The sequence below is a fragment of the Alternaria arborescens genome (genome assembly GCF_004154835.1).
Source record: "Alternaria arborescens strain FERA 675 chromosome Unknown contig_2, whole genome shotgun sequence".
NCBI lineage: Eukaryota > Fungi > Ascomycota > Dothideomycetes > Pleosporales > Pleosporaceae > Alternaria > Alternaria arborescens.
In genome coordinates this window covers 1,020,613-1,039,463 of record NW_021167857.1, presented here as the reverse complement: position 1 = coordinate 1,039,463, position 18,851 = coordinate 1,020,613, and the positions used below count along the sequence as shown (strand labels likewise).

Here is an 18,851-nt window from a genome sequence, read left to right as displayed (position 1 = left end):
GGGTACGCAAATTGAGTATCATGCGTTCGGTGTACAGAACACTGAAGTGAGGGTTGCCTTGAAACAGCAGATTCGCGAGCGTTTTCAGGAAGATGGCGATGTAGTCGAAGAGTTGCTTGGCAAAACAAGTAGGGGAATGTTCTAACAGATGAGCCAGCTCATGTTCATGGGGTACGAAGGACTCGCGAGGCCCGTCTCGGAGAGGCTCACGAGTGCGCAAATCGACATTGATGAGAAGTTGGTTGAAGGTAGGCGAAAGCGCCGCAAATTGAACCCAGCTCAAGGAGAAGTACGGCCGACCATGCGAAAATGTAATGTCGAATTCATAGTTTAGGCGTTTTGCGGCGACCAAATGTTGAATTGCCTGCTTAAACTCTCCATGGATCTGGCGACATACGCGCAGTAAGCCGCGATAGCACCGAAGCGGTAGATCGTTCCTCACATAATGCTCTGACACCACCATAACCCCACGGAAAGATCGCCCTAGCTCTTCACCAAGTAATATCTCGTATACATGGTTTCGAAGTTCAAGGGGTAGATCCAAAAAGCCTGGCATGTCGCTGGGTGCCAAATGTGCTGATGCGCCTGTCGAAGATCAGGGTCCAGCAGCACACGGAAGTTCGGAAGCGAGACCGAAGGATCGCGAGTGCGGTACGCTGCTGAAGTCGCTGCTTGCGGAACCAAAATGTGCGTGAGCAGAGGCGTGAGAAGGAAGCTGACGTAACCAGGAGCAGTGAGATATGGTTTGGAAATCAGATGAAGTGAGATTTGTGGGTTTTCGACGCGGTTCAGCGTGTGAAACCGATCGGTCCGTGCTGCCCACGTGATTGAATCTGGGCTCATTGATTTGCGACGGCGCCGCGACACCGTCGTCATCGGCGAACCGTTGCGCTACTGCAAATAGCATCTCGCAGCAGCTTCATTGTTGTGCCACATCCGATACGTCGTCGCGTACATGGATGACTACGAGCTGGATCGCATTGCATCGGACAACCCTGCTCTGACTGCGCCTGCAGCACAGCGGGCTCCCATACGACGCCTCAAGTCTCAAGGCCAAACGACGTCGAAATCCCAATCTACTGGTTCTCAAGCCACGCCCACACCTCTAGAGCTGACCAAGTACGATGTATGTGTTCGATGAAACGGTACCAGAATCCTGCGCTGAACAAACGTAGGTCGGGTGGCGGAGGATCGTCCGAAACTTTTCGCCGTCATGGTTCTCCGTGACTATGGGCACGGGGATAGTATCTCTACTTCTCGTGGCTATACCGTTCAAAGCAGACTGGCTCTATTGGCTTGCCGTGATCTTCTTCGGTCTCAATACTATCTTGTTCGCATCCGCCTTCTCGGTCTCGGTCTTCCGATATACTGTCTACCCTGAGATATGGTCCGTTATGATTGCGGACAGCGTCAATTCGCTCTTTCTTGGAACCATCCCGATGGGGTTTGCTACCCTCATCTCAGCTTGGTGCTCATTATGTATTCCATACTGGGGGCCTTGGGCCACCACCTTTGCTTGGGTTTGCTGGATGATCGATTCTGTAGTCGCTGTGTCTGTCACGATATCGCTCACCATTCTGCTGATATCTGCATCCGACCGACAGGCTTTGGATCGTATTACTGCAGCTCAACTACTACCCATCGCCGCGTCTATCGTTGCGGCCGGTACTGGTGCCAGAGTCGCAGAGCACCTGCCCAACCCGCAACATGCTCTTGGTACAATCATCGCATCATATGTCATGTGGGGCATGTCTACGCCACTGGCTATGACTGTCTTAGTCATGTACTATACACGTCTGGCTTTGCATAAACTACCACCACGGGAGATTGTTGTATCGTCTTTTCTACCGCTGGGTCCGTTGGGTATGGGCGGTTATTCGATTACATATCTTGGTATGGTGAGCCGACGAGTATTTCCAGAAACGGAGTTCTTCTCAGATATTCCTGTGGCAGGTGATATCTTCTTCGTTATCGGGATTTTTCTAGCACTCATAATGTGGGCGTTTGGGCTGACTTGGCTCTGCTTTGCCTTGGCATCTATCTACAAGTCACGCCCGTTCCCGTTCAACATGGGCTGGTGGGGGTTCACCTTTCCTCTTGGTGTCATGGCGCTTAGTACGATGGAACTTGGAAACATCTTTCCAAGTCTGTTTTTCAGGGTTTTGGGCACGATCTTTGCTGTTGCCGTCATTCTACTATGGTGCGTGGTAGCTGTTGGGACGGCACGAGGTGCATGGAGCGGCCGTCTATTCAACGCGCCATGCCTCAAAAACTTACCCAAAAAAGATTCTTTAGGACACGATGAAGCCGAGAAAGAGAAGGGGCCAGTGCAAACATGACCATGTCTTTCTATGGTGGCAATATTCTGTTTCAGGGTGAAGACAACAAACGGGTACGAGGAAAATGATCATATATCGCGTTGCATTTCGTCGTAATAGTTTATTTGCTGTGCAGCCCTCCTGGAGCAAAGCACCAAGCCTCCTGCTCTTCGTCCTACGGCTACGCAACCCCCGAAGCCCTCCGATACGCTATCGCGAACACTGTGCTAGGCCACTCAGGCGCTTGCAGCTGTGCATTGATCTACCACTGATTAGCTTCAACTCCAAAATTCGGCACTGTTTAACTAACCTTTCTGTGCCTGGCACTCCTGAGTGGAAAAGTTTCCATTTCCACCATTGGCCAAGTTCGCACAGCCGTTGAACTGTTGGTCGCAAGACCGCTGCAGAGCACCTGAAAGGTTGACAAAGGTGTCGCCCTTCACACTGAAGGGGCGGTTCGCGATACCGGAATCGAGTACAGGTGTGGCTGCGACACCACCGAGAGCGCCGGTGAAGGTTTGTGCATTGTTCTGGCGGACCCAGACAGCGCGTGCGTTGGTAAGAGCGGCGATGCCGAGAACAAGAAGGGTGCTGGTGAACTTCATTTTGGCAGAATGGATTGCACGGTATAGACTGTCGAAAAAATTGGGTATCTTAATATTGTATTGAACGAATGGGGCGGCCGAGCGCTGGAGAAGAGAATGACACGAAGTGAATGTAAGTTGAATGAGTGTTAGCTTGATGATGGAGTTCTATCAAAAGCCTCTCATTATATATATTTTCACAGCATCTACATCTGTATCTTCAACGCGGCTCGCAAAATGAGTAGGCAGAGCTGCAATGCCGATGTGTTCATGTTCCATGGTCGCGCCTCAGGCACCTGAAACCCTGCAAGTCTTGGAACCGACACACCAAATGCTTCATTGCCTTATAACCGGCGACGCGATAAAACAACTGCACCACTTGAGTTACTGCTGGAGACGATAATGTTTACAGCTCAAGCTTGACAGGCGGTGACAGCTGCTTGCAGCCATCGTCCTGGATTTCGGTAGCCGCGTGGACGTGGCGTCATTTGTCTCGCGTTGCTTCGTATGGTGATCCTTTCTGCGTCGTTATCATATGTGATACGCTATAGTGTTCGAGAATGTCATTGACCACGTCGGAAACATCGGTTCGAGCTGTATAGGCGATAACAGAGGCATGCAGGCGCCGTGCGGATTGTCGCGGGACCTGACGCACCAGTTGAGCTTCGTGCAACGCTATGGTACATATCCATCCTTCCGATCATTACAACTGTGACAATTGTTGGATTCCTTCACTGTCTTACGATCTCAGATGTACCATCGCTTTCTGTCTAACCTTCCCACACTTCCCATATCGGACCTTGCAAACGCTATCGCGCCTACCGCCTCATCTGGGCAAACATCCCCTATTCGTACGGGATAGTCGCGCAACAACGCTGTTCTTTCCAATCCACTCAGCGTAGTTCCACCTGTAGGGGTCGGGAAATAAGGGTTCAACAGCGTCAGCGAAGATGCGTAACCGATGATATCCGGTACGAGCGTGATATATTTAAGAACAAGTCCCGAATAGGCCGCAGCTAGCAGTACAATGGAGCAAACCAGTAGCGCTGTGAGCCATTTCCAGTTCGTTTTGTAGATGGGTTTTGTTTTCTGCAATACGTCGGCATCGGTCGCGACGAATTTCACGCTAGAGACCGAGTCGGTGGTCTGCGTAGTGTTCAACCAGGCAGTCTCCATTACAGATGCTGGCAAATTTCCACCGAGCGCTCGCGTGCCATAAGTAGATTGCCAGAATGTGTTGTACAGGATGGTCAATCGCTCGCCAAAAGCCTGTGGTGATAATTTGTAAAGTTCGACGTTAACAAAGCCTAGACCGATGAAGTTGGATGGATCACCTATCCATTTCTCCATGGTCGTCGAGCCTTTATGATACCTTGGCGTTTCTGTCTTGTAGAAGTCAAGGCTAGGCATTACTCCAAGTAGGGTCGAGGTGAATCTCCGGATAACAATGTCGTAACCAATTGGATAGCCTTCATCGAGCAATCCCAACTTTCTCATCTTGTAGACGGCACAAGATGTCCCGTTGCAGCGCACTCCAGCTTCATACTTCTCGAACGAAAGCTCACAGTTGGCTATTGAGAATTTGTCTTCTCTATCTTGGGCGACAGATTCACTCCGAATCGGACAGGGGTAGCCATAACACCACGGGGTGGGACAGTCTGTTGCGTTGCTCCTGCAAGGCGGCTGTGTATCGTTGTACATCTGGAGTTGCCATGAGAAATCATCAGTGAAATCCGCCGGTTTGTCTGTTGGCCCTTCGTTGCTCAGGCACTTCAAATCCCATTGTCGAGCTTCTATGTTGAAAGAGGTGAAGCCAACAGATGGTGGTCCAACAACCGGAATACCAATCAGAGAAGCGTAAGTAACATTGGCGGCGGTAGAGTTGGGGACCAACTTCCACTCATCAGGCGTGCTGTTCTCGATAGTACGATAGAGCGGAAGCTTGACGTTCCCCCATAGGTCCATGGGTGTACTCTGGTATCTGGTGCTGCTGAGTATAGCTGCGAGCGTAATGGGCGTGTAGGTGTTACGGCCAAGTTCTGTGAAAAGAGTAGGTATAAAGTCAGTGGGTGTCTCATACCGTGTTCGTATATGTACACTTACCGGCATAAGAGGTACCACTCATCATAGAATCCATGATCGTCATAGGACTCATGTAGCGTATTTGGCTAGTAAAATGAATGTCTCCAACTTCTTGGTTCAGTAGCCGAAGCGCGGACTGTCCACCCACTGGCGAAAGAAGCCAAATCAAGACAGATGCTAGCCCAACCATAGACCAAGACCTCAGGCAAATCTGACGCTCGAGTGCGGAGAAGACGGACTGGCAGCCAATCAGTTGTTCAAGACGGCCAAGAGTTGTGCCTCGCTGAGCCAGCCAAAGTCCAAGGTGTCGAAAGAACCTTCCCATCAAAGCCGCAAAGATAAGAGGGAATATGGTCGGCGAAAGAAGTAGGGTTTGTTCCAGCTTATGACCATAGTCTGACACTTCTTTTCCGTTCAGCCTAACAGCGATCAAAGCGAGTGCTATACAGTATTAGCACTTATTTCATGTGACTACTCCCAGTTCGTAGTAGGGAATGATGACATGCCAAGACTGGTGGAACTCACCTAAAAACATAATGGGCGTCGATGCCAGAACCACATCAAATACCATGATCAGTACTTTCAGCGGTGTGATCGTCGCTACTTTCTGTGAACGCGATGGCCATTTCTGTACTCGTGTTTCGTGAGATGTGTCCTTGTTGTCTTTCACACCGTCTTCCCCATCGTGATCTCGTGAATCATCCAAGCTGTTGCTATACGACCCAGCATCATATTGGATGCTCAACGCGTCCTCCACCGACACACGCGGACCTTTAATGTTGTGTCCAACAGGTTCGTACGCCATGACGTTCAGAGTTGCGGTAAGATGTAGTGGGCAGAGCTCTGAGAATGATAGGAACGGCGGATCGAGAAGGAATGCGTTCAAGAAGTCCCCCAGTACCTAAGTAACTTGGTACTCAGGTACCAAGAATGCAGGACGGGGCGTAAGATATGCAACCATGCCTCCCTTGCGTCCGACATGGTGTAGCCTGCGGTGGGCACGGCGTTTCGCCGAAGGATGAGAACCCTGCTTGGCTGGAGCAGACGCGGTAAACGGCTGGCTAGGCATACTTTCTCGAACCTGGAGCATTGTGACATGTACGCGCCCGGACTGAGCTAACCGTGACGCGCCATGCCGCTGTGTGGTGGACCGACTTGATTTTCGCCACTAAGCCGCTAGCGTCATCCGGAGATAGTTTAACGCAAGGATCATGATATCTGCACTTGCAGAACGGCGGACATTGAACACTTGTATGCATTCCCCACAAACTCCAACCGTACCATCGGCACCACAAGACTCGACTACAAGTGATCTGTATCTGTGGTACACATCTCCATAGTTTGAGCAGATCTAGCGCGTGCGATGTTGCCAATATCGCGTATTGGTCAACCCGCGCGATGAGGATCACCGCTTTTCTTTGGTCAGCTGGAACTGGAACCCATATTCCACGGCGCACGGATAGAAAACAGGTTAGAGAAATGATGGGCCTGTCAAAGAGACAATGGCCAATCTTTTTGGTGCCTTCCCCGCCTGGCAACTGGTTGCTATGACATCGTTGTACTAACTCCTTCTCAGCACATCTCGCTCGCAGTTTGCAAAGATTTTAAAGGCGTCAAATGGTCAGAACTCGATCCTAAAAAGAAGGAAGATATCTTCCAAGAAATCAAGGATGCCATGCGAAAGAGCAAGCTTCCGGCAGTAGATGACCAGGGAATCGAGTGGCGCGTATCATCAGTCCTGCCCTCGCTACGGCACATGCAGCGCTGTATGCACATCTACAGTGTTCAATATAGCTTGTTGCTGATTCAAATACAGTTGCAGATCGTTTCAAAGATTGGCAGAATATGGCTGGGACAAAATTCCCCCATGTGAGTATGATGCTGTGAATATGCTTAATAAAGTCGAGCGCTGTCCTGGTTCTGACAAAATCTCTAGAGAGTATTTCGCGAGGCGATTGATGCAAAATTTCGAGGGATCCATGCGAAAAGAGAAGACCTCCGCTGCTGGACGCAGATTCCCGAAGAAATACGACTTGAACTTGCCGCAGAAAGTAACAGGCGACTTGTTCAGCTTGGGCTTCCTGCGATGGATGAAGAGGTCGTGTTGGAAAAATTAAGAAAGTGCATGAACCATTGGATGAAGGATCAAACTAAGTTCATGCCTCGGTAGTGTAATCGCAATTTTTCCAAAGAGCTGTTGCTAGTAGGCTTGACTGGTTCAAACAAGAGCAGCCAAGGACAGACTTACGACTAGCTTCAGAACGGCTACTGTGTATCTCAGGGAACGGTTCACATTGTATTACCTGTAGCACAACAGCGTAAAGCCATCTCGACCTCTCTCCGACCATATATCCTGGGTATCGATACTCTCCACTCCTGCTGTCATCCTTCAGAACCGAATCGCAACGCAGAGCGCGTCCTGGACGACCAACCCTACGCAAGTGAGGTCAGAGGCGGCGACTCCCTCCAGACGATGACCTTCCCTTCTCCCTTGCTCACCGCATCCAACCAACCCCTGAACTCTTTCAGATCAACTCGATATCCCTCAATAAGTGGTATGCTTCCCGCCTTTTCCAATTTCACAACCGTTCTCTTCAGCGTCTGCGCACCCTCCTGTGGCAGGATGCTCGATTCCTCTACTTCCGTTGAACCTGCACTGCTCGAGACAGAGCAAATCTCACGATGGAGATGCTCCTGGCCACGGCTCGGGCTGATGAGGTTCTGTAGAGAGGCCAAGCCTCTTAGCGGCTGCTCAGGTGGTGCAGGCGTCGCAGGTGGTTTGCTGAGAATAGGTTCATGGTTGTCGGGAAAGACGGTGTGGAGACGAGTCGATGTGTCGGTAACAGCGGAAAGGTGCCACGCGAGCATGACGTGCGGCGCAGTTTCCTCTTCTGAAATCGCATGTTCTTTGATAAGAACATACGCCCATCGTCCTTCTCCACTATCCGCAAGATCTATCTGATCCCAGTATACTCCCAATGTTCTTTTTCGCTCTCCATGTTTGGATTCGGTGCCCAATCTCCGTTTCATAGCCTGCGACTTTAAAGGGTGTTCTTGCGCCTGCGCGTTGAAAGTGACAACTTCCTCCTTGCTGCGGAAGACATCAACCTCTGCATAGCCAATTTCAGCCATATCGCCTGGGCCCAGGAACCGGATCTCCTTGTGTGGAATGAAGCTAGTGTCGTAGAAACCGACAGAGATAAGGCGGTTGTAGGCTGGTGGAGTAATGCGGCGTGGAAAAGCGGCATGGATGGGGAAGGTCTTCGGGTCCGGAAGGCGCCGGTAGAAGGACTGCATTGCGTGCGACCAGGTCAGGAGGATGGTGAGTAGGGCGGGGGTATAGCCCGGGAAATCGACTTCCCACAAAGCTGAGGATGATGCGGGTAAAGTTGGCAGACCGGTAGCCTTCTTATTATCTGAGTGGATGTCTTTGACGTCTGGTCGGAACAACTCGTCTGCTGCTTGAGGTATCAAGTGCTTCTGGGACAGCGCGAGTTTAGTTGGTGACGGGGATGGGGCGACAATGTAAGGTACGCTAGATGTAGGTGGTTGACGGAACAAGTTCTCAAAACATGCGCTGTCTCGCGAGGATCTAGCTGCTGGAGTAGGTTGACATGGTACCATATGTTGCTGTGAAATGCTCTTGCTCTCGTCCCAAGACTGTGCACCGACGCGAGGAGAAGGGAAGAGAGGCTTGATACGAGATATACCCTTATGACTGGAGAGACTTTCTGACCTAGTGTTGTAGTTGTACGCATGTCTTGAACCGCTTGCCTCGATGTCTTCGCTACCCACGTTGGGATTTGCATTAGAGTACGCTGGCACATGCTGTTCTTCAAATACATCCATTTGCTTCTTGAAAGCGGCGAGCGAAGGTGTATCGTACGACGTGCGCACAGGCTGAGATCCATTTGATGACATTGAATTGGCTGCAGGGCCTTGAGACGTCATGCGAGGTGGTGAAGAGCCAGAAGCTTGTTGGCCAGACTGAGTTGAAGTCCATGTAGCCTTGACCGGATCCTAGTGCTCTTTTCTTATTTCCGGCAGGCGTTCTTGCATACTTGCAGCCTGGCTGAGCACATCCAACCCCATGCTTTGCACCCTGTGGTCCAAGCCATACTCTTTCATCCCGACAACAAACTCTTGCTCTAGGACTTTCGGCATCGCAGGCGGAGTAACGAAAGGGACTGGCTCTGCTGTTCCTACAAAGCGCTTTAACCTCTTTCCTGCCTCGATAGCGCGAGTGATACCAATGCCGCGAATGGTTCTGCTCTTCTCAGGTGTCTCAGGCTGGCGATTGTCGTGGATATTCGGGAAGTTTTGCTGATAATTCGGAAAAGGTGTACAGGGCTCGAAATCAAACCTTGTGTACCGTACGGGGTCCATAGTAGGTGTTGTGTTGGGGGTGCTGTATCGCTGGCGGCCTTTCTGTCAGTAGCTTCCAACGTAAGTGTGAAGTTGCTCAATGAGAATATTGACGAAGACGTGGAGCTGGGCGTATGGAGCTCATAAAAATTGATTGGAGTCTGGAGGTCAGCATTGTCGGTCGGTTGCGGGCTCGTTTCCTTACTCTTGGCGTCGTCCTCGGGGCGGTCGGCCATAGTGAAGGTGAAAGTAAGAAGGATATAGCGCAGCTTTCTACCTAAATTCCTCCATACAACTCGGTAGAATATGTTTTTGAAAGTGACTGCTAGACTTCAATATTGTAAGGTATTGAGTATGGGTAACGGTAAGTGAGGAAACCGTTCTGCAGATGAACAAGAGCTCAAGCAATATTGTCAAATGCAAGATGACTGATCAATGAATCTGGTACGAGAGAGAGAGAGAGTAAAGAAGAGATCCAACGCGAAGCAGGGAAAAGATCCAATTACCATTACGACTCCCCCGAAGGTGTCTAACTATACTATCAAACGTGGTATCATGTCGTCTTATCCAAAGCCCCATATATCCCGCTATTTCGTCTCAAGGAGAAAGAACTACTCCGTGGTGGAGAAGACATACTCAGCCTCGAGCGTGTAAGCTGGGCTAGCGGGGCCGAAAATCTGCTTGTCTTCACGCATCCATTCAGGGTGGTTGATAGCGTCGATCCAATCCTGGACCTCCATGACAATGCAGCCGTACTTGGGGACCAATCCACTACCTCCCTCAGCGCCTTGAGTAGACTTGATGGGAATGGTACCTGTAACGTTGTCAATAGTTGTCAAAGCATTCCAAAGGATCTAACATACCATCTTGGCCGGGGCAGCTGTACATCTGGAAAGCCTCTTGGTCGGAGTAAATGTCGAGCTTGATACCAGACCACTCACTAGACAAGGAAGCGACAGGTCCAGAGTTGCGCCAGTCCAGAGTCTCAGCTTGGTTGCGGTTGACAAGGTAGCAGTTATCGTAACCAGTGCAGTTGAAGCCGCAGTTGCCAAGAAGCTCGGGCGCAGTCAGGTTGGCGCCGATCTGCTTGGGAGCCGACCAGAAGTCGTTGACTGAGTATTGCTCGTTAGGAAGGATAGTGCCGGTAGGGATGAGAATATTATCCACATCCATACGTTGGCCAGAGTAGGGGATGTGGAAAGTGTGGTTTAGCGCGGTCTCATCATCAGGGTTGCCAAATCCATCCAAATTCCAGTAAGTCTATTCTGATTAGCCTCGCCTTGATGTTTCAAAATACTAGTCTACTTACGTGGGAAGTCAGCATGATGGGTGTCTTCTTGGTGGTAGCAAGAGCCACAATCTTGATGTTCCAGGTGTATGGGGTCATGGTGTAGGTGACGTAGCTCACGACCTCACCAGGGAAGCCTTCCTTGCCGTCGGGATCGACAATAGAAAAGGTGATGGACTCTTGGGTCTGCGACACAACGGTGAAGTTGCGGTAGTCCCATCCATCTGGTCCACCGTGAAGAGTGTCGTTGTTGTTGTTCTCATTGGGCAAGATGTGGAAGGCCTCGCCGTCAATGGAAAAGGTAGAGTTTCGAATACGATTGGCGTATCGACCGGGCACACCACCAAAATGGGGATGAACCTCACCCTCGTATGCAGTCGCGTTGTCGAAGCCGAGAACGATATCGCGCTCAACACCATCCTTGCCCTTAACGAACAGATTGGAGATGGACGCGCCATATGGGATAAAGTGACCACGGATACCCTCAGACGAGATCGTGTACTTGCCGTCCTTGTCAGATCCAAGAGACGAGCTGTTCTGCGCAAAGGCAGCCGCAGCAAACAGAGGGAGTACAGTTGAGAACCGCATCGTGACTTGCCAAGCTCGAGTGAGTTGAGAAGTGGAGGTGATGTGATGTGGTGTGGAGAAGAGTATGGGGTTGAAGGGCGGAGAGTGATTAAATACTACAGGGACAGACCATCGGCGCAATTACCGTTCCACGATCCTGTGACTAGGATGGTATCCCGCATACTCACTTCTCCAGCCTCCGGGTTTATGGTGCTAACGGGGTCGCACTGGGGAAAAGGGCGGGTCGCCGCTTGATGGTAGCGAACGTGCGCTTCCCCGCAAAGGCCTCCATGGGTGTCAATTCCCCAGGAACACGGCTATGACGAAAGCGGCCCGCACAAGCTTGCAGAAGCTGCACACCAGTCCCTTTCGTGCCATGAAGCGCAAAGATCAGCTGTCGCACGATACTGCCGCTTTCAATTGCATTCGCTCTTCATTCATCTGTCGTACCGTGAGGCATCCAGCTCCCTTGCAAGCTCGAGGCCTCGGTCGTCATAGCTCTAAAATCGCGACTAAACAATCTCACTCGACAAGGATCAGTAGAGCAAAAGGCACCGGCAGAAATCACCATTCGCGGAAAATCGCGGAAAAAACTAAACGCGCCGCTTTGATAGGCAAAGGTCATGGATATAGCTTGGTTGTTGATGTGGAGAGCGGCTGGTGTTGCCCTTGCGAATGAGCTTACCCGTTGAGGCGGAAGCTTGACCACGCCACAGGTCGTATATGCACGCTCGGGATGGTATACTGGATACAGGAATTATGCCGCCATCGTTCTTTGTAGCAACTTGCGGATATTGTGTTTCTATCTAAGCTTCAGGGTACAATACACAGCTGGCAGGCCTTGAAATAGGCCACGCCATGTCGTTCTTTTAACAGTTGTCATCCGATTAGATGGCCCGAGCTCTCTTTCGTCGTACTCCGCATACCTAGTTCCACACTTGAACCTGCTTACATCTTATATTCATAGAATCGTCGCACCTATCACCTGCTCATCTGCGTCCGCACATCAAAAAGGTTCTAGGTCGCCTTTCCTACAACTGACAGCCTTCCTCGTCTGGACCAGGCCAGGAAGGTGATCGGAGAGTCGCGTGGCATCGGTTGGCACCAGCGTACACCAAATCGCGGTCATTTTCCCAGTGTGAATCAGAAAAAGAATGCGTAGGCAGAGTGTATGGGTACAGCTCGTTGAGACCCGGCAAAGCCATGTTTACTGGCACTTGAGTACCTTGGAGGCCGAGTCCATAGCTAGTATACGGCTGTTGTCGGTCGTGAGCAAAAGGCTCGACAACGTGATCGTCACAAGCACTTTGCCAGTTGGTAATATACTGCTTGTTGTGTTCGGCTGCTGCTGCTTGAGCGTCGAGATGAGAGACAACCGAGTCGATACGTCCTTGCGGTCGTGGCGCGTCAATTTCGGAGGCGACATTGACAGCAGTGAGCAGGTTGTCCAAACTTGTTCGAGTGGGAAGCTGGTGAGAACGGTAAGAGCTTAGGCCTTCGAAACAGGACTGGTTCTCCTGGTATTGAGGAGAGGTATCGGCAACGGTTCGAGAAAAGTCTTTCGATTCAGGTACCATCGAAGGCGCCATCGGAGCCTCATATGCTGACACCTTCTTCTTAGATGCAGCTGAGGGAGCCTGTTGTAACGGACGTGACGGAATCATACCCCCCTTACAGCTCGGGTGTTCGTTCCAGCTTACGCTCGGCTTGTTGTTCTTCGCCCAGCAGCCGGTAGTTGTTTCCAGGTTGTCAAGCTTGTTACCCCAGTGATGCTTCTTGACCCGAGATCTGCTGGAAAAGCCCTTGCCACAGAGACTATGGATGTAGGGTCCACGTCCATGTGATGATTTGTTTTCGTCCATGACCCTCTTCTTCGGCTTGGGTAGAACAAATGGTTGGTCGACGGTTGTGGTTGATGTTGAAGTAGGACTAGCAGTCGGGGTAACATCTTCACTGATATCCTCCCTTACATTAACTTGAACTCTTGAGCTTTCACGATTACGCTTTTTCAACGGTGGTGGCATATAATCGATGGCCTTTCCAATGGGTACAGCAACCGGAACTCCGAGCACGGAAGGGCTGGTGGTCGCCACTTGTCGCCCCTCTGGCGACGAGTTGGGAAACAGGTGAGTTTCGCGAGAAAGAGATGGAGAGTCGAAGTGGTTGCTGGCGAGAGGCTGCGCATGGTCGGGCATTGGACTACTGGCGACAGGAGACCAAGGCTGACTGTAAGAGGCTTTGAATTCTGTGCGGATGTTATCGAAAGGCTCAGATACTCATGATAGCATCGGTTCTCACCCTTAGGCTGGTCTATATCCTCCCAGTTGTACGGAGAACGATTTCGCTGCGGTACAATCTCTACACCATGTTGCTGCCTTTCAGGGATCTTGTCCTCTTCATGGCTTCGCATATGAGGACCAGAACTGGCAGATTCAGTCAAAACAGGGGAGGTGAATACGTTCGGGTGACAGAATTGGCCGGGGGTCTGGTGCATCGACGAAGGTAGTGGCAATCCACAACCACCGTGAACTCCAGAACCGAACACTCCGGCAGAATAGGTAGATGGATAGTTTTGGCTTGCCTCGTACCACAACGGAGAAATTGGAGGCAGACGCATCTGGGACTGGTGAGCTGGCTGTAGGAATTGCGGGCTGGGGCTTCCTTGGCTGAAGGGCTGATGCGAGCCGAAGTCGAAGTCGCCCATTCCCCAGTCTGCATCCTTATGGAAGAGGATGTTCAAGAGATCTTGCTTGAGGTCTTCTTGGTCTCCGAGCGCGAGCCTGATTGCAACGAGTGTGTCCTTTTTTGACAGGCTTCCTTCTCGAAATGTGCCGAGAATATTCAGGATACTCATTACTTCCGATGACTCCTCCCCGAATCGCAGCTCCAATGGTCAGTATCAATCATATTATGAGATATCCAGTCTTCCACATGGCTCGGGTGGGTTGTTCGAGGAACGACTTACTTTGAGGTTGTCTAAGAATGTGTAGACAACTTGCCTCATAGTAGGCTGCTGACGCCGCTCCACATGTTCCCATTTCTCGTTGGCCGTCATGGAGTACGCCATTCCGGTCGAATGTAGTGGTTGTTGTGTATCTTGAAGCATCTTGTCGCAGTCGAGAGCTTCCATGACTTTGGCTTAGACAGTGGCGCGAGCACGTATCTCGAACAATAACCCGATCGCAACACCGACGTCGATGTGATATGGTTGAGGAAGAGATGGAGACGACGAGCCTCGTGACACAGGCGCTCGGTTCTCAAATAACCGAACCTATCGAGCCTATTCTGGTGAAGTGACGATGAAACACACGTGAGCACGCGTCCTCCGCTCTTCGGTCTCGCAGAAGCGGCAACGTAATCTCAGCGTTTGTATGGTATGTGGATACTCGCAGCCAGAGGATTTGACGAGTTGTTTGTACGTGGTGTCACAAGCACGGTCTAGGCCCCATTCGGACAACTGGTGATGCGTCTGAGGGAAGTCGCCATGAGGGCAACAGAACAACAACACCAAACTCTCGTCACAATCAGCATATCTGGGGTGACTAAATCGCACTACATATACGATACTGATCCAAAACGTTCCTGTCGAGTGACAATCGCCTGTATTGGGGTATCCGGTTATGTCATGGTATTCTGACCTCTAGCGCCACCTGCAGTGGCTCGTACTGAATCATTGAATGGTCGCTGAAGCTCCGCTAAGTTCGTGTATCCTTCGAAGCGATCAAGCGGCCTCTAAAGACCGTTTGGCGGGAATGGCCGGCATCATAAACCACCTCTACCACGCTTTTCCTGCAATGCCAACCGCCGTCCATTCGGTCGAACAATACAAAGTCGGCAGGCTGACCAGGCTCTAGGGCAAGAGACGTGGAATCGCAGCCTATAGCGGCTTTTGCCCGAGCCGATACGGTTTCCTGCATGAGTTAGAGTGGTCGTCGAGACGGAGCTGAACGGCCACTTACATATAGGAGTTCGGCATCTTTCTTTGTTCCAGCCTGGTACAACCCGACACCCAGAGATGCGATAGTCTAGACCATAGTGTCAGTAACACCTCTTAGTGATTGTGGGTGTGACATGTCTTACCAGAGGATCGCAATTCCCGTACGGCGTGAAGGCGTTGCCCACGTTGTTGACAGCAATCGCAGCATTGAATCCGTACTCGTTGATGAGTTCAACGACTGGCAAGGTTCCACGCACGTTCTCTGGCGTCCGCATCATGAAAAGATCGGAAGTCGGCAGACCCACGAAAGAAATGGGCAGATCGCCTACTTCTTGTCTCAGATGCGTCCACTCGTCATTCCGAAACCTTGTCAATCTTGTGCAATGGCCTAACGTGATCTGTTTGCTCCCCGCTTTCTTGCACCATTCTAGCTCTTTGATAGTGTTCAAGGCATCCCAGACCAGAGGCTTTTTGTCTTCCTCCAGAAAGTAGTCAAGATGGAGATCGAGATGCTTTTGGTGCTTTAGGGCTAACTGCGTGATCCATTTAACATTGTCTAGAGACTTTTCCTCGTCATCTTCAACATATGGCGTGCTTCCAAGCACATCTACTTGCACCAACGAGGCAGAGTTGGTCATTAGCTTTCTTACCTCCTCGCCCCCGTCCTGGCCAGAAAAGAGCGGGAGCTGGGCGAACGCGCATATCTGCACCTCACACCGATCCTTGAAGATCTCTCTCAATTTGAGACCCGCATCCAAGCACTTCATCTTTACCACCCCGTCCACTTCCACAAAGGCTCGCATAACGGTTACACCATGTTGGATGCTCTCTTCAATGAGGCGTGTGCCCCTTCTCAGGAGGTCATCCTCCTCAAACCTTGACTTTGCCTCGCCTGTCATCTCCATAGCCTCCTTGAAATCGCCGCTCTCAATCTGCAGGTCGCCGAATTTAGGATCTTGAAGGAGAAAGCATTTGTCGAGATGGATGTGAGCGTGGCAGAGCGACGGCGCTATGAGACGGTTGCCTCCATCCAGTGTGTCCTCGTGGCCATCCTGGCAGTCACTATGGTTGTCTACTGAGGCTATTTTCCCATCTTTGATGGCGATATCCCAGAGTGTCGACGGCGGCTTGTTTGGCAGACGGACGTTGGTTATCTTCTCGAGTGTCTTGGTTGACATCCTGTCCTGCATGCTTTCCTTCTCTTCACTAGACTAGAGGCGTAGATGCTCAGGGTTGATGGGCCGCGGGCTAACAAAGGACAGATTGGAGAAAAAGAAAGGAAGGAGAAGAACCAGGAACACCGATAATGACGCTTAGACAAAGCGAGGAAATGCTAGATCGCTTCACTGCACGAGCGTCAACAGATGCCAAGAGCGATGCTGGAGCAGTGAATGGGAGTAAACTCTAATAGCAGCAGAGAACAGGTATTAAAGGCTATCAATATGCATCACACGAGTACACCAGATGTTGATGAGGCCGGAAATAGATGCAAAAGCTTGTGCAGTCGAGAGATGGGTGGGGGTGGTGCCCCGCATGGCTATAGGGGGAGCTAACTCTGTATCCGTGCATGTTGTACGTACCTAAACCTTGACGCGTCTCCAAAGAAGTTACCATCCTATCCACCTTCCATCTCCACTGACGCGCTTTCATCGCGAATTTCGCTGCCGTTCATTTTTGCACCCCTTCCAACATGCAGCCGAACTATCAGGCACGGGGATATAATTATCCGCAACAGCACAATGCAGCTACACCTTCCCGACGACCAGGTAAGTACCCATTGCCAAACACAGCTGCCACAACACGTCCTCCTGCACCGACCGCCTGCGCATACTCCCCGTAAAAGACGATGATTAGTAGGAACGACCTCGCTCACTTGTTTCGCAACCCAGGCCCCATTGTCCACCCTCCGCACCCGGCTGCGCAACCGCAGTACAACACCGCCAACATGCAGGCTTCGCAGCGCGCCGAAGCCGAGCGCCGCGAGAAGATGCGTCGCATCGCAAAGAACCCGACCGACAAGAACATCCCCGAGGGCGTCGAGGACGTGTGCATTGGCGATGCCGTAGCGCGCTACAAGGAATTGCGCGAGGTCGAGCGCACGCTGGATGCGACTATGATGCGCAAGAAGCTGGATGTCATGGACTCGAAGCACCATTCGCGCGCATCGCGCTATGGCACCATGCGCATATGGATATCAAACACCGCCGAAAACCAGCCTTGGCAGAGCAGCGGCATCGACGCGGATGCCTTCGATTTTGAGAGCGAGAACAACGCGACGTACCGTGTGAAGATCCAAGGACGCTTGCTCGACGAAGAGGGCGATGAGGGTCTCGAGGATGACGAGGAAGATGAGAAGGACGCCGATGCGATGTATGTCTGCTCAGCTTTTCCAACGCGGTAACGCTAGCTCGAGAGCCTGCCGATCGCAAATATATCTCAGTAGGGAACTAACTGGTATCTAGGGACGAAGATGGAGCAGAGAAAAAGCCAGCCGCAAAACCCAAGCTGTTTTCGCACTACTTCACATCCATCAACATCGATTTCGACCGCGCCAAGAGCTTACAACCTGACAACTTTACGCAAATCGAGTGGAAACGACCCGAGAATCCTACTGCGAAGGAGGCCAACTTTAGCGAACTCGAATTTGAGCGCAAGGGCGACGAGAACATCAACATCACGATCAACCTGCAGCGGTACCAAAATCCCGAGGTCTTCCGCCTGAGCAAACCTCTCGCCGAGCTGCTCGACACCGATGAGGAGGACCGCGCCGGTGTTCTCATGGGCATCTGGGAATACGCAAGGTCACAACATCTGCAACAAGAAGACGATGAGCGCAAGTTTGCGTGTGACGCCAGGCTGAAAGCTCTCTTCGGTGGCCAAGACCATTTCTTCTTCCCAAACCTGCCCCAACTCATCAAGCAACACCTCACGACTCTCCCACCTATTCAGCTACAGTATACCATTCGCGTGGACAAGGACTACATCTCGCCCGCTGCCGATTCGGGAAAGACCGCTTCCGAGCCGACCGTATACGACGTTCAGGTAGCACTCGAAGACCCGATGCAGCCACTATTCCAAGATATTCTGCGCCGGCCAGATAGCATACAGACCCTTCAAGAGATCCAGAAGATCGACGAGCAGCTTGTGCTGTTGATGGGAGCGATCGGCCAATCAAAGGCAAAGCACGCCTTCTTCACCAGCATGTCCAAGGACCCTGTGGCCTTCTTCAAGCGCTGGTTGTCTAGCCAGAAGCGAGACCTGGAGGTGCTACTTGGTGAGGCTACGCGAGGCGGTGGAGAAGATGTATCTGGCGAGGAATGGCGACGAGGAGGAGCTGATGGTGTATGGGGCAGCGAGGTTGCCAAGGAGAGCGTGGCCTTGTGGCTGGCCAGGTCCAATATCAAGCCTCATTAGGAAGAGCTGCTTGGTTGATTTCCTTGCTAGGTTGTAGGAGTTTACGCTCATGTTCAGAGGAGCCGGGCGAAAAGACGGCGTTCGTATTCGATACCCAAAGATCAGTTTCTTCAGCTTCAATGACGATGCCGTGAAAACGTTCTGTGGGGTGTTTAGATTGTGATAGATGACTATGGCGTGGGGATCATGATAATGCGCATACATACACCAGCCATGAAGCCGGCGAAACTTCATCGATCTTACCTACTCATTCTGCTCAAGGATTTCGTGTAATGAGAGCGTCTCATCGTTGGAGG

At 51.3% G+C, this 18,851-nt stretch overlaps 11 protein-coding genes across 11 annotated transcripts; 4 read left to right on the top strand and 7 right to left on the bottom strand.

The window, feature by feature from the left end:
• Positions 1-554: 554 nt before the first annotated feature.
• Positions 555-695, top strand: AA0111_g1189 (hypothetical protein; the record flags this gene model as incomplete). The annotated part of the gene is made up of 1 exon (XM_028645806.1): positions 555-695. The coding sequence occupies one exon, from the start codon at positions 555-557 to the stop codon at positions 693-695; it is 141 nt and encodes a 46-aa protein (XP_028511138.1).
• A 260-nt stretch (positions 696-955) lies between these two features.
• On the top strand, positions 956-2,339 carry AA0111_g1188 (Sulfite efflux pump; the record flags this gene model as incomplete). Its single annotated transcript, XM_028645795.1, has 2 exons — positions 956-1,126; positions 1,176-2,339. The coding sequence occupies 2 exons, from the start codon at positions 956-958 to the stop codon at positions 2,337-2,339; spliced, it is 1,335 nt and encodes a 444-aa protein (XP_028511137.1).
• A 215-nt stretch (positions 2,340-2,554) lies between these two features.
• AA0111_g1187 (hypothetical protein) lies at positions 2,555-2,923 on the bottom strand (the record flags this gene model as incomplete). The annotated part of the gene is made up of 2 exons (XM_028645784.1): positions 2,555-2,580; positions 2,629-2,923. The coding sequence occupies 2 exons, from the start codon at positions 2,921-2,923 to the stop codon at positions 2,555-2,557; spliced, it is 321 nt and encodes a 106-aa protein (XP_028511146.1).
• A 726-nt stretch (positions 2,924-3,649) lies between these two features.
• On the bottom strand, positions 3,650-5,789 carry AA0111_g1186 (hypothetical protein; the record flags this gene model as incomplete). Its single annotated transcript, XM_028645772.1, has 3 exons — positions 3,650-4,941; positions 5,006-5,425; positions 5,510-5,789. The coding sequence occupies 3 exons, from the start codon at positions 5,787-5,789 to the stop codon at positions 3,650-3,652; spliced, it is 1,992 nt and encodes a 663-aa protein (XP_028511145.1).
• A 674-nt stretch (positions 5,790-6,463) lies between these two features.
• Positions 6,464-7,154, top strand: AA0111_g1185 (hypothetical protein; the record flags this gene model as incomplete). Its single annotated transcript, XM_028645761.1, has 4 exons — positions 6,464-6,502; positions 6,561-6,750; positions 6,801-6,853; positions 6,921-7,154. 4 exons carry the CDS (start codon positions 6,464-6,466, stop codon positions 7,152-7,154), a joined length of 516 nt encoding a protein of 171 aa, XP_028511144.1.
• A 263-nt stretch (positions 7,155-7,417) lies between these two features.
• AA0111_g1184 (hypothetical protein) lies at positions 7,418-8,905 on the bottom strand (the record flags this gene model as incomplete). Its single annotated transcript, XM_028645750.1, has 1 exon — positions 7,418-8,905. One exon carries the CDS (start codon positions 8,903-8,905, stop codon positions 7,418-7,420), a length of 1,488 nt encoding a protein of 495 aa, XP_028511143.1.
• Positions 8,906-9,004: 99 nt separating this feature from the next.
• Positions 9,005-9,370, bottom strand: AA0111_g1183 (hypothetical protein; the record flags this gene model as incomplete). The annotated part of the gene is made up of 1 exon (XM_028645739.1): positions 9,005-9,370. The coding sequence occupies one exon, from the start codon at positions 9,368-9,370 to the stop codon at positions 9,005-9,007; it is 366 nt and encodes a 121-aa protein (XP_028511142.1).
• A 590-nt stretch (positions 9,371-9,960) lies between these two features.
• AA0111_g1182 (hypothetical protein) lies at positions 9,961-11,225 on the bottom strand (the record flags this gene model as incomplete). Its single annotated transcript, XM_028645728.1, has 3 exons — positions 9,961-10,163; positions 10,213-10,609; positions 10,659-11,225. 3 exons carry the CDS (start codon positions 11,223-11,225, stop codon positions 9,961-9,963), a joined length of 1,167 nt encoding a protein of 388 aa, XP_028511141.1.
• A 1,010-nt stretch (positions 11,226-12,235) lies between these two features.
• Positions 12,236-14,334, bottom strand: AA0111_g1181 (hypothetical protein; the record flags this gene model as incomplete). The annotated part of the gene is made up of 3 exons (XM_028645717.1): positions 12,236-13,449; positions 13,503-14,088; positions 14,170-14,334. The coding sequence occupies 3 exons, from the start codon at positions 14,332-14,334 to the stop codon at positions 12,236-12,238; spliced, it is 1,965 nt and encodes a 654-aa protein (XP_028511140.1).
• A 565-nt stretch (positions 14,335-14,899) lies between these two features.
• On the bottom strand, positions 14,900-16,319 carry AA0111_g1180 (hypothetical protein; the record flags this gene model as incomplete). The annotated part of the gene is made up of 3 exons (XM_028645706.1): positions 14,900-15,115; positions 15,164-15,229; positions 15,285-16,319. The coding sequence occupies 3 exons, from the start codon at positions 16,317-16,319 to the stop codon at positions 14,900-14,902; spliced, it is 1,317 nt and encodes a 438-aa protein (XP_028511139.1).
• Positions 16,320-17,086: 767 nt separating this feature from the next.
• On the top strand, positions 17,087-18,555 carry AA0111_g1179 (hypothetical protein; the record flags this gene model as incomplete). Its single annotated transcript, XM_028645694.1, has 2 exons — positions 17,087-17,511; positions 17,604-18,555. The coding sequence occupies 2 exons, from the start codon at positions 17,087-17,089 to the stop codon at positions 18,553-18,555; spliced, it is 1,377 nt and encodes a 458-aa protein (XP_028511306.1).
• Positions 18,556-18,851: the final 296 nt, after the last annotated feature.